Raw genomic sequence first — 13780 nt, forward strand, 5'->3', positions numbered from 1 at the left:
ACATCTGTATTTTACAATAAATGAAATTTACTCTGCATTTCTGAGAAATTAATCGGTATTTATCAATAAAAAGTTACACTTCTTTGCTAAAATGTGTATTCTGACAGTAATGCACATCAATTGAGAGCGATCGATTTTTATTATTGGTGTTGTATGGTATTGCATTATGGAGACTTTAAACTTTTACAGTCCCTTCTTCTCTAGCCCTGAGCTCCTTCTTCAACCTTGCATTTACAGTGACATTTTTTATTGTTGTTCGACGCTCCTCAGCAAACTGTATCCGCTTCAGATCACATCAAATGACGCCATGATTTTTCAATCATTTATGAGGATAATGCCGAAATGACAGGATGAAGACACCGTCAAAGCATGTTAGAATGTTGTAATATTAGAAATACACGGAATTGTTTTCCTATATGGGGTTTTTGGTTCAACTTCCGCTCTTGATGCAAAAATCGCTTCGCTTTCATCTTTTGAAAACTCCCAAGGCGAAAATAAAACACAAACAACATTTTTTTTTTCATGGATGCACGAACTGTATCTCCCAAGAAGTGTTCTTAGCAGCGATGTTGTTCTTCGTTCTGGAATACGCGTCTATTGGGTTGCCCAGAAAGTTAATGCCGTCTTGTAATGATAATCAAATCGAGACGCTGATCAAGAATAATCCTCAGTACACGACACATGAATTAACAGCTTCATTACAAATACAGCAGGACCTCGCTTATCCGCGAAATAGTTTGGCAAGGTTAATGAACTAAAAATTAGGTGCAAACACGAAATAAAAATATTGCAGTTTTATGCATATACAGAAATCATTAAACTATCCATCTGAAAGGGCGTACACACCAGTGGTCAGAGAATCGGAAAGCCACTGCCGAAACAGAAAAGTAAGTGCCTACCTCTCACTGACAAATCAGATCGTCCGTCCACGGATAATCGGGGTTCTACAAGATCTATGTTCATGACACTTGGTGAAGCCTGGTTACGTAAAACGCTTCTCTATGTATGGGTTATACACAATTTTACCAAAAAAAAAACATTCAATGGATCGTATTTTCATCCGCTCGTATTTCCAAACTAACCGTTTTGAAGCGAGTCGCGACTGGTGATTCAAAATTTAAGCATTTACAACAATGTTGAGTGGAAAATAAATTTTTGGGCCAATAAAATTATTTCCGTTAGCTATCCTCAAAGCCTGTCTCCACCAGGAGAAAGTCAGAAAATCATTATACAAATAACTTCACGGTCAATGCTGGGAAACAAATGAAAAAAAATAGTATAAACCGCTACTATTAATAAACTTTTTCATTAATGTAAAAACACAGCATAGAGAATGGGAACAAACTAAAAAAGAAATTTACACACAGTTCAATTACTTTCCCGTTTTTTATTCAAAAAAAATTAGAAATATCCACGTGGACAACAGGGGAAGGGGAATAAAAAATGTACACGCTTGTCCACGGAGTTGGAGGGGATGTCTAAATCGTGCTTTTTTTGTCCATGTGGTATGCGGACAGCCCCAAAGAACGTTTAACTCATTTTCCGTAATGGTCAAACACCTATCTTTCCCTTTTTTAATCATTGAAAACATGGAATGCCGCCAAAACACTGGAATAAAAGGAACAAGAAAATGGACACTACAAGAATTGACACTACTAGAAGTTTGGTAAGTGGCGCCATTTCCAAGATTTAGGAGGTGGTCGGTTCAAGACCACCGGTCGGAGTAGGACTACTTCTGATTTAAATACTCTTTAAATTTGAGGGCGTATTTTTGGAATGCTTGAGAAAAAGATCGTTTTGTAGAGACGGTGACAAATCTCAATGCTCGATTCAGCCTCGTTGATAAAAAAAGATTAAATCAAAACAACATGCAAGAGAAACAAAAGTACGAAGTAAAATAATTGTAATGAGGAAATTCTAAAATGATGTTGAATACTTCGCTGTGTCATGTTTAGAAATTAGTGTACACCACTAACATGACGTCTTATTCCCTTACCGTATTTAAGGCCAAGAGATCATTTAGAAGTGAGAAGTGAGTGCGGGTTATGGAATATTCCGAAAATTAAGCAGGTTGTTTTAACATAAAAATATAAAGCATAAATGCCATGAAAATGTAAAGAGAATTCATAAGAAAAAATGGTAATTACGCATTTACCACGGCAGCGCAATTTTTATGATGAATTTATGATTTCGTTATGAAATTTATTCTGAGGTCAATGTAATGGGGGCAAAATCCCCATTTAACGCAATCCAAGTCGGCCGCCGACCTGCCAGCAGAAGCGGCGGCCTCTCGCAAGCAAACCTGTGTTCCACCGATTGCCCGGTTAGTTTGAAATATAGGAGACGATCCTTTAGTTAGTCCGACCGAGCATTAGCGAGACATTCAATTGCCTGCTGCATTACGTTTGCCCGGTTAATTTGATTTGATTTTTGAGATATATCTATCATGTTTCAATGAAAAAAATACCGGGCAAACGTAATGCACCAGGCAAACGTATGTCGTCCGACGCTTACGGACGGCGGTTCGGTGTCCGACTCGGATTGCGTCACCTCGGCGGCCTGGGGCTACCTCGATTCCTTATCCACGCTAGATGGGAACTTCATCCCCATCACATTAAATTATCTTAATTCAATAATTACGAAAATTATTACTTCTTTGACTTTGAGCTTCTCAGTGAGTACTGGCATATATTCTGTAATCCACTGCTTTTTCGTTCAGGCGCGGTGCCAAAAATATTGTTTTATGAAAAAAAACTCGGAAATATATATAAGGCCAAAAAGGGTCCCAGTTAGAGAACATGGAAAACTGAAAAAATGTCGCCAATAGCTCCTCAGGACGGTACTTAGCTTTTCAACATTTTTTACTTTTCGCTAGAAATTGTTCGGTGGTGTTGTTATACAGATAATTCACCTACATTTTGAATGGTAATTAGAGGCGAATGAACTTCAAAGTTTAAAGCCTCTTAAAAACAAAGAAAGAAAGAAAGAATGGTATTCACAATGTCCGATGGAAATTATGAGGTTAATGTGGATAATCAAACGATCAAAAAACCATGCGAAGAACAAAATTTGTTTATTGTTTTATTACTACGAAGAGAGCACCTGTATTCGCTTCATCTAATATAATGTTGACAGGGTTATAACTAGCACACTCGTACAAACTACACAAACTGAATCAATCTTTGTGTACCAGAATAACGGTTGCAATCAGATAAAAATATGGCGTTTCGTGATAATGACGAATATAATTATCCATATTAGGATCCAACAGATATCTCATTTTGTAATTCACTCCTTGCTGTTGTTTTTCCACAATAGTCGCTAAACTGACAATTCTGTGCCTAAAATCAGTTAAAGGGTCAGCCCAAAGATCAAATTATACCGTTTGTTTCCACAGGAAGATAATACCTCTTATAGTTCATATTCTTGATCTTATCCTTGATCTGCTTGGAGATATTCTGGCACATCTTCAGATTTTGCGATGGATCATAAATGTATCTCATTTCCTCCTCGTCGACAGCGAACTGTTTCTCGATAATTCGCTCCATGATGCGCTTTATTTTCTCTATGTTGAACAGCGGCCGCTGGTAGGGTTCCTCCTGTTCGTCTTTGTTGATACGCTGGTTGAGCTCTTCGGTGAGCTCCTTGAACCTGCTCTTGCGTTTCCCAAGGGCAGCCGTCAACGATTCCGTCAGCATCCCGCTGCTCCCTGTCTTACTTGGCGTTCGCGTTAGACGCGCATTGTTGGCAGCACTTTCGGATTACATAACATAAAATTAATGGATTCCCGTTAATTGCTTCCCGATTTCCTGCCACCGACCCATACTTACACATTGCTAGCCGTTTTAGCCGATCCCCAAGATGCCATCAGATGTTGTATACCGGTACATACATGCAAACCGCTTTCTTCTCTCCCAAAAACAAAACTAGTATTTAACGGATTTTCGCACTTATGGTAGCAAGCAATAATTACGGCTTTCTTTTTCCGAAAACCAAAACTAGCACTCAACTATTGTTGTAGTTACACGTTCGCTCGCGAGTCAACAAACCGACTGCCTTAGAGGGAAACTGGGATTGTAGTGCAAACCCAATTTCCGCCGCCCAACCAGTCAACGCCGATAGTAGGTCGTAAAAATTCAACTTCATAACCGACACCTTTTTTGGCCGCCCGGGATGGCCTGGCTAGAAGCAACACTTGAGTGCCTTTTGTGTGGCTCTGGGCAAGGAGGGAGCAGCGACGGACGGACGGTAGCAAACGTCGTGGGAGTACCTCGTTGCATTCGAGAAATACCACAGGCTGAAAGTGATTGAAGCGCACGAAAAATAAGGATTGCAAAATATAAACTTTATTATGCCATCGGGGGGAACCTTTCGCACCTTGCTTCACGGTGCCCGCTTCTCGGGACAGGATCGGTTCAATGAAACAACAACGATTGAGCCATTCGTTGGTTGAAGCTCAGACCGGCATGGGGAGAGAGTGCAAGCAGTTGAAAAGTTGTGTTCCACGAGGAACTGTGAGTTTTTCCATTACTGGATGTATCTTCATCGTTTTGTTTGCGAGCCGAAAAGTTGTTCGAAATTTGTTTCTGTTGAAAAAAGTCGATTCGTTTCTCTTATCTCAGCTGGGATATTGGCTGTTTGGATCTTCTTTTCAAAGTCCACGAAATAAAGTCTACTACTTACGTTTCTTATTTCCGAGCAATACAATTCAGAATTCTTCACGCAAATATTGTTTCATAGCACACTTCACAATGAATTAATCACCCCATCAAGCAAAAACCAAAGCCACACACCCACACTGTTCACTATCGCTCCCTATCACACGAGTGGCGCTTCCCTTCCGTACTCTTATCACATTTCAGCTAAAGTGCGCACTATTGTCAATACGTAGTGGCGGCCGTCATCGTCTACTAAATATGTTTTTAGCTTTGCACTCGCAGCAGTCCTGACACCGACAGAGCGCTAAATACAGAAGCCCGTTTTGGTTTCGCACAAACCGTTGTTTTATTATTGTTTTCGCGTGCTGAAACTTTGCTTTTACAAACAATCTTCCATAAAACGATGGCTCGCGTGGCAATCCAGCGCTTAAGGCGCTTCACAAATCACAGTTTCCTCCGTGTGAAGATTGTTTGGTTGCCCACAATAGTAACTTTAAATTGCTTTTGTGTGACACTTTTGTTTTATTCTGACTGATGGCAGATTCACACCAAATAAGATCACACTTATCGACAGAGAGTGTGTAAGTGGACTAACGTCGAATACTCGATAGATGATGAAGATTGGAAACAATGACCTTCGGACATCCATTGACCGAATGCAGAATTTTTCTAGTACAGTAGTAGACAAAAGTTCAACTGTGCAATGTTCATTTAAAATTGAGCACAATTGTACTTTATCGACCCACTTATTTTTTGGTCGGTGTTAAGTCAGATTTTTTTCTTACTTATTGGCCATAAAAACTTGTTTCAATAGCTCAAAACTACTTCGAATGCAAACTATTTAAGTCTTTATAAAAGCGATAGCTTCTTGAAATTCCATTTTAGTTTCGATTGGTCTACTGTTGATGCATGATGTATGATGCGTCGGCTGACCAACCTCTGTCCGTTTCTCTTTTCCTGCCGTGATAAACGGACATGCCAAATCGTTTGCTTGTAAATGCACCCAAGGAGTAAAATATGATTTCACACATCTGGGGAGTTGACTAGGTGTTCCAGTGATGATTTTTTATACGATATACGGAGGATTTAATAAGCTTGTCTTGATGATTTGAGTATCGAACGTAAAAAAGAGATCACAAGCGAAAGAATATTATTTCGTATATATTGGAACAGATCGCAAGACAATTCCAATAGAAAACAAAATATCCATTTATTGAGAATTGATTTAGAAGCAATTTCAAAGAAATGATTACTTATCCAATGGAAGTCCTACGTTAACCTTGTGGTTGAATCACAGATATAACTCACTCCTAGTTTTTTTGTTTTGGGTGGAAAATGCTGCAGATCTGAATAACGACATCTACCAATGATTGGAAGGTCAGAGTTCAGTTTTCATGAAGTCTCGTTCGCAGGCTATCGACCGCTCCAACAACGTCAGGATCAAATGAAGGAGTTCAGGTTCTGTTGAGAAAGCAAAACAAAAAGCCGTATTCATAGGGTTTATAGACAACTCTTTGAACTTATAAGGACAACATGATTTTGCAAAGAATCTGAAGTGTGTGACATTTTTAGAACTGTTTAATCTGTTTACTCGTTTTTCGCAGTTTCAACTGATCGCTGAGGAAAATTTTTGAATCACACAGGTGTGTTGTTGAAAGATTATTGCAAACTGATCACAGCTACTGGAGTATTGCGCCCCTAAACAAGACCAGACAATAGGGGGTCGATTTCGGACCAGCTGCTTGGTCAATTGGTCAATTCTTAAGGGTTGCCAATAATATTTGAAAATACACTTCGACATAATGTACTCATAGTATGTACTCCCACACCGGTTTTCATGATGAAGCATAACAGAATAATGCAATTTGTTGTGAAATACGCAACATTGTCGCTTTACATCATCCAAATGTAATTATTCATAGAATGTATGATACGAAAACATATGTTAGGGACGTGAAAAAATAGTTTCCAGAAACTTCATCTTCATCTGTTGCTCGCACTTGGTTTAAGAGTAAGAGGAAGAAGTCAGTTGTCACGTGTTGTCTTAGCACAGTCCCTTCTACCAGCAATTTTGATTTAACACTTCTGTGTTATCTGTACTTCTGTTGCGTTAAACTACATGAAGTAGATCTAGCGCAGAATATTTGCAAACCAAAGGATCATCTCTAAGTAATGTTGTGATCAGACTTAATGCACTATAAATGTTTTTCGCTGTTGTAAGGAACAGTCTAGTCGAAACGGCCATTACGAAGGTTTTATTAAAAACCAACGATTAAAAATTTGCTACTAAACGGAGAATTCCTCATAAGCTGAGCAAACCAGGCGAAAGACCTTCCGGACCCGCCCAACTATGGAAAAGGGAATGTTGGGGTGCATTGGCCATTTTCATCGGGAATTACAAGAACAGTCAAAATCTTCTAAAGAAGTAGCCGAAAATTTAAAAGCAGTTCAAGCGCGACACATGTTTTGAGTACCTCACAGCGAACTGAAAAAGTCGATTTGGCAAACTGTTTCGGAATGGCAGCTTTTTCTAGAAATACCAAGACTGCATAGACATTTGAAGGCCGCTGAAATTGATTTTAATCATCATGAAGTGGGACTTCCAAGAATCGATTCCAAATCTGACAGTGAATTTGAGGCTGTTTCTAACCGTGTACGTTTCTGTGGTATCTTGTGGAGAGGCGTTGAAATCAATTAAAAATTTGCGGTCAACGATGGGTCAGACATGTTTAATACGTTAAGCATTACGTTAAGTACGGTTATTGCTGCGAATTCCATTGAGACGGCAACAAGAGAGCGAAAGCACACAGGAAGTACTTGTACAACATTAATGTCGGGCTCAGCTCCCAAATATAGGGGTCTATTCCTAGAGTCACTTCACAACGTGACAGTCAATTTGCGCACGTCAATGCCAGGTGCAATGAACTCTTTTCATTTCTCTTTGTACTTTCGAGTTGCCCGACTCTTAGAATTGTGTGAGAATTGTCATATAACTCCGAAGGGAAAAATGTCACTTATACCGACTTGACTCTCAGAATAACCCCCATATGCATTTCAAAAGATTTATTTGAGTCACATTTTGACATACACAAATAACCATTTTATTTGTTTTTTTATTATTTTGTAACTGTCAGTTCCAGTGACCAACGTGAAAACTTTGTGATTTCTTGTTCGTCCTATCTAATATTACAATAAATAAGTTTCTTGTTCAGATAAGTTTGATTTTTCATTCGGAAACATAAACTATATAGTATTATAAAGTATTAGCCCCGCCCGGGGTCACGCTACGTCACTAACTGTGACGTATGATGATGGCAAAAAACATCAAGTTTCATGCCCAAAACAGAGAGTTATTTGGCTTTCATGAAGCACTTCTTAACACTTTACAGACCGCTCACGAGATTTCTCGTGTTTCGCATCCCATCCATTGCGGACCGCTCACGAGATTTCTCGTTTTCACGTTCCTTCTTTACTGTTCAACGTCTTGCTGGATTTAATGAATAATGAATTATTTCAGTTAAAACAAATTGATTGTTTATCAAGTAACTACCTTCAAAAACATGCTCATTAGATAGAGAATTGAATCATTCATTTTTCCATATAATTAATTTTTTTTTATCGCGACAGAGAAAAGTTATAGACTGAAAAGTGAGCATAGGTCAATATAGGAAAATATACAGAATTTTGAAAATCAAAAAAAGGTATTCGAATAGAGTTATCAAAATTTTTCGATAGAGAAATATTTAACCTATCTTCCAGCCACAATTTTATTAATCGGAAAAGGGTCTGAGAAAAGTTATAGGCCAAGTTCTATGGAAGAAATTAATTATTTTAAAGAAAATTGAAAAAAGTTTTTTGAAAGGACCGAAAACACATTCTCGTGATAGTATTCATTCGATAGAGAATATTTTTATTTATCTTCAGACAAATTTTCATTGGTCGGAAAAGGGTCTAAGGAAGGTTATAGGCCAAAACCTATACAACTAGTATGGGAGAAATTAATTAATTTGAAGAAAATAAAAAAAAAAGTTATTTGAAAGGACCCAAAACACATTTTTGAGATAATACTCATTGGATAGAGAATACTTTTATTCATCTTCAGCCAAATTTTCGTTGACAGGAAAAGAGTATGAGAAAAGCTATAGGCCAAAACCTGTACAACTTGTATGGGTGAAATAAATAAATTTAAAGAAAATTGAAAATAAATATTTGAAAGGACCCGGAACACATTTTCGAGATAATACTAATTCGGTAAAGAATATTTTAATTATATTATATAGGTTTTGGCCTATAACTTTTCTTAGACCCTTTTCCGAGCAATGAAAATTTAGCTAAAGATAAATAAAAATATTCTTTATCGAATGAATACTATCTCTAGAATGTGTTTCCGGTCCTTTCAAATAACTTTTTTCAATTTTCTTTAAAATAATCAATTTCTTCCTTACAACTTGGCCTATAACTTTTCTCAGACTCTTTTCCGATTAATAAAATTGTGGCTGGAAGAAGGGTAACATATTTTTCTATCGAATAACTTCGATAACTCTATTCGAACAATTTTTTTTTATTTTCAAAATTATGTATATACCCATGCTCACGTTTATGTATATAACTTTTCTCTGTCACGATCAAGAACAAAATGAATTATGTGGAAAGATGAATGATTTAATTCTCTATGTAATGAGTATGATTTTGAAGGTTGTTACTAAACAATCAATTTATTTTAACCGAAATAATTCATTAAATCCAGCAAGACGTTGAACAGAAACTTGCACGCCACAAAAACTTTTATCCGCTAACTTCACACATAGAGGCAAATGAACAGCAAAGTATCTTAAAAAGTTGCATGCAAAGCAAGCAGGAAGGAAGGAAGGTATTGAATTAGAGAGACTTTAAACTCTGAGAGTTCATTCGTCTCTTAAAAGCAAGCAACTTCACAGCAAAGTCAAAACGTGCGGTCCCAGGCGTATGTCTTACAGATTTCTTCCCGGTCCTTAAAGTGTTAATGTCCAGAAATACTTATGCCAGTTGCTCCTTGAGCGCAAAGGCCAGTTGAATATCTGTGGAAAGCAACGCTAGATAACCGTTCGTTCCTTTGCACTTGCGAAATTCAAATTGTGTACTTGATAGCAAACTATTTGCCTCGATCTATTGATCGAGTCTACGAAGGGTCATTTTCTCCAACGATTTTCTAATGCACGAAAGCATAGAAATCAGACGGTATGAGTTGGTTTGCAAGGCTTTTGAAGTTCTACTACTTTGAACTGTTTCCTTTCAGGTGGAACAATGTTGTTTTCTAGTAGGGAATTGAATAAGTCTAGAAAGCGTCTTTTCGCGACATCGAGAAGATTTTTTAGAAGAACGAATTTAATCATATCGCTATTGTTCGATGAGGAAAGAGCCATAGAAAATTCCAGCATTGAGAATGATCTGTCCAGAGGTCCACCGCTCGGAGACGTTTCTCGAAGAATATGTTGGGCTAGAACTGAATCCGGACAGACCTTTTTAGCGAAATCGAATATCCATCGGTTGGAGTATTCTTCACGTTTGTATATGAGCGATTACGCATGTTTCGAGCTATCCTCCACAACCTTCCACATATTGCTCGAAGTGTGTGGATGTTCCATGTCTACGAAAAGCTTTGAAAGCATCTGATTTTTTTATATACATATTCATATTCGAAAGTCGCGATACTTTTTGAACAGACCTCGTACATCAAATTGATGAAGAATCGATACTCTCCCAAAGGTGGAAAGATATCTAGTGCTCGCGTAACATTTGTAAAGGACCTATCTACATTGATCGATTTTCTTCATCGACAGTCTCTTTCGTTAATGACTCGGCGATAGAAGCATTTCGTTATGTGTTCGAAGATCATGAGTGTAGAAGGGATTCTCGTTTATCAAACTATGTGACAAAAGTGGCGCCAAATCTGTCTGCAAGGCCGAAGTTATCGAAAGAGAAAGTCAATGAAGAGAGTCGATCGATGTAAATAGGTCCTTTACAAAAGTTATGCGAGAATGTTTCGACACCGTTACAGCCGTTGCAATTTTTTGCTAGTGGATGTTCCTTGTTAGGTCAAATGGAACTTCAATGGATTGCGGGCCACGCTCGATTGATATATTGATAGGCAAGAGATCACTACCATGGGTTGATGACCTTTCACTGACAATCTAATGATAGCGAACTTGAGCACAAAGATAGGTCGAGTCGACTTTCTCGAGCTGGAGGTTTTGCGATTCGTGTCACTTCACCAGTGTTCAAGCTAGTCAAGTTGGAATCGTCACATAAATCATAAAAAATATCCGCCCTAGCGTCATCTTAAAGACCCAGTACCATGGGAGTTCATGTCACCCTAAATTAGAACTGGGGATGAGAGAATCGAAACTAGATTCCAAAGTTGACTACGACAAATGGAAGTATTTGGAGGAACGCATACTGAAGCTATGAAAAGTTCTTTATTCTTTGCAGTTATTTGACAAACGACAGTTTCGATGTCTGCTAGAGTTCCAAAAATTTTAACGAATATAGTTCAGGCACTAGAGTACGACAGCTTCAATGCAATGTTATGACATGTTTCATGCAATTTTAAGACACTTGGCGTCAAATATTTTCAATAGTGCTATAAAAAGTGTTTCGATGATAAATTTAGATGATGAATAAAGCATTTTGTTTAAAAATACAAATTTCCGGCGTATATGAATGTCCAGAATCGACCCGCAGCGAATAATGGGAATAAATTTTTTAGCCTAGCCGAACTGGAATGACGACCATACACAGTGGTTGATGGGAAGGATGTGGAAACGCAGGGTGTATTCGTATTATACCGTCATTATGGCATCATTGTTTGCAAAATATCGACCTTTCATTTTTGACGAAGATCCGTGAATTCTTTTAAGCATTTGTACGAGCGTTGCTTTACTTACAGTAGACTGACGAAGTGTAACATTGCTTTGCTCTTTTAAATTTCTTTTCAAGTATCAAATCCGAACGAAAAGACAGCTGTAACCATATGCAACCAATACTAAAAACCAAGTGCAGTAGTTTTTTTAACATACCTCCCAATAAAAATTGACCAAATGAATTTCTAAATCGTTATTTTTCCCATGATGGTGCATACGACCTTTCTACTGAAACGCCCAAAGGTAGGCAACATGCCATCCAAAACGATCGTTAATTCAGAACCAACAAGCATGCGTTGATGTCATTACTGAATCCTTTGGCAAATGGAAGCTTCAAGCGGTCCGAAAATAAACGCGGATCCAAATTATTTAGAATACTATAACATCAGGAAGATTCATAATTATTTATGGAAGTCGGAGCCACCAATAACTGCGATTTCAATGAGTCGAACGATACCTCATATCATCGATCAGAATGTAAGTAGATTTTCAAAGATGCTCGAAATCTAAAGGATTCCGAACGAAATTCCATTTGTGGTTATATCACACATCAAGGTACCCCACGAAGCTCACCGTTCCGAAGGTCGAGATCAGCTTTGACACACCGAACCGCGATCGCTTTCTGCGGGACGAGTTCCCTGGCCGCAGTAGCTATACTGTCCTCGGGCGGGGAAGCTACGGAGTAGTGATCAAGGCGCGGTATAAAGGCAAATCGGTGGCGGTGAAAATTTTAGAGAAACACAAGAAGCACCGATGTCGATTCGATTCGATCCAGAACGAGTCCAACATACTGAACCTGAAACACGAGAACATTGTGCGCGTGCTGAAGATCATCTCCAGTGCCCAGTATGGGCTGGTCATCATGGAGCGCTTCGATGGACACTGCTTGCAGAGTATCTTGAATCAGAGCTACGCGATTTCGATCTATCATAGATTGTTGTAAGCTTTTTTTTGTTTGTGATGAAGGTTGGATTGATTTATGATGCTTCGTTGTCGTTTCAGAATTCTATGTGATATTATAAACGGATTGTGGTTCTGTCATCGTCATCACATAGTGCACCTAGACTTGAAGCCACAGAACGTGATCGTTTGTCTGTTAATACCGGACGCTCTGACTGGGCTACAATGCAAGCATGTTCGGAATTATATGTGTAAATTGTGCGACTTTGGTTCGTCGATAGTATTAAATACGTCGAAATCCGACGAGAAACCCAGCAACAAAGGCACAATCCGGTATATGGCGCCGGAGTTACTTCGTGGGATGGGTAATATCACCGAAGTGGCCGATATCTATTCCTTCGGGGTCACTATGTGGCAGCTTAACGAGGGAAAACATCCTTACCATACTATAACTTCCAACGAGGCTGTGGCGTACAATGTGGTGAAGAAAAGGATCCGTCCAGATAGCGTAACTTCTGTCGAAAATCTCCGTTCTGGACTGCTGATGACTCCTTCCGGGATAAGCCCTCTGATGAGTGGTCGATTTTTTCGTTCTCGAAAAAATAGTGATACTTCGATGGACGTTTCCCGGTCGATCATGAAACCGATCGGCAACTCACAGATGAGCTTCCACAGTAGCATTTTGATTTCATCCACCGTGTCGGGCCAACAAACCAGTATAGAGTGTGCGGCTGCCGCGATGCGGGATGTCCTCGAGCAGCAAGGCATTGATTTGGTGGAAACTCCATCGGTGCCACACGACGGCAGTTGCGAGCAAAACTCGGATGATGCCACCGGCAACGCTGATCTGAACGCAGCTGCACTTGATGCGCTTTTCGTGCACACCGTCGATGTGGATCCTGTCGATCAAAGTTACATCCGACAGGAATATCGTACCTTGTACAGGAAATGCTGGCAGCATGACGCCACCCTGCGCCCAGCCGCCAGCGATGTTCGTCTCAATCTCCACAGCATGTTGGAGAGAATTTGTTGTTGTAAATAGTGCTAAGTGTGTTTTTACCGTTTGTTCAGCAGGTAATTAATCTGCTAATATTTTAGTCGCTTTCTGTTTTTTTTTGCGTAAGCCGTTTGCGTGAACGGTCGTTTCCTATGTTAGGAATATCATAAGGCTAGCGAATAAAATAATGCATATTATTTTTTGCCTTCGCCATCTCGATTGTGTTGGTAAAATGAATAAAATTGCTGTCATCATACATGGAGAAAAAGCAGCGAAATCATTGAAACTATGTTCTTTTTAATTAGTAAATTTTTCTAACGGCTAAA

At 38.9% G+C, this 13780-nt stretch overlaps 2 protein-coding genes across 2 annotated transcripts; one reads left to right on the top strand and one right to left on the bottom strand.

Annotated features, from left to right (window-relative positions):
• Nucleotides 1-3089: 3089 nt before the first annotated feature.
• LOC129769272 (uncharacterized) lies at nucleotides 3090-5299 on the bottom strand. The gene is made up of 5 exons (XM_055771398.1): nucleotides 4684-5299; nucleotides 4378-4586; nucleotides 3831-4297; nucleotides 3409-3753; nucleotides 3090-3341 (listed from the first exon to the last, which is right to left on the bottom strand). Exons 3-5 carry the CDS (start codon nucleotides 3866-3868, stop codon nucleotides 3176-3178), a joined length of 549 nt encoding a protein of 182 aa, XP_055627373.1. The 5' UTR covers nucleotides 3869-4297; nucleotides 4378-4586; nucleotides 4684-5299; the 3' UTR covers nucleotides 3090-3175.
• A 6581-nt stretch (nucleotides 5300-11880) lies between these two features.
• On the top strand, nucleotides 11881-13744 carry LOC129767247 (probable serine/threonine-protein kinase gdt4). Its single transcript, XM_055767942.1, has 3 exons — nucleotides 11881-12034; nucleotides 12113-12496; nucleotides 12560-13744. Coding segments are annotated over exons 1-3 (1326 nt in total). The 5' UTR covers nucleotides 11881-12032; the 3' UTR covers nucleotides 13500-13744.
• Nucleotides 13745-13780: the final 36 nt, after the last annotated feature.

This window comes from Toxorhynchites rutilus, chromosome 2 (genome assembly GCF_029784135.1).
Source record: "Toxorhynchites rutilus septentrionalis strain SRP chromosome 2, ASM2978413v1, whole genome shotgun sequence".
In the NCBI taxonomy this organism is placed as follows: Eukaryota; Metazoa; Arthropoda; class Insecta; order Diptera; family Culicidae; genus Toxorhynchites; species Toxorhynchites rutilus.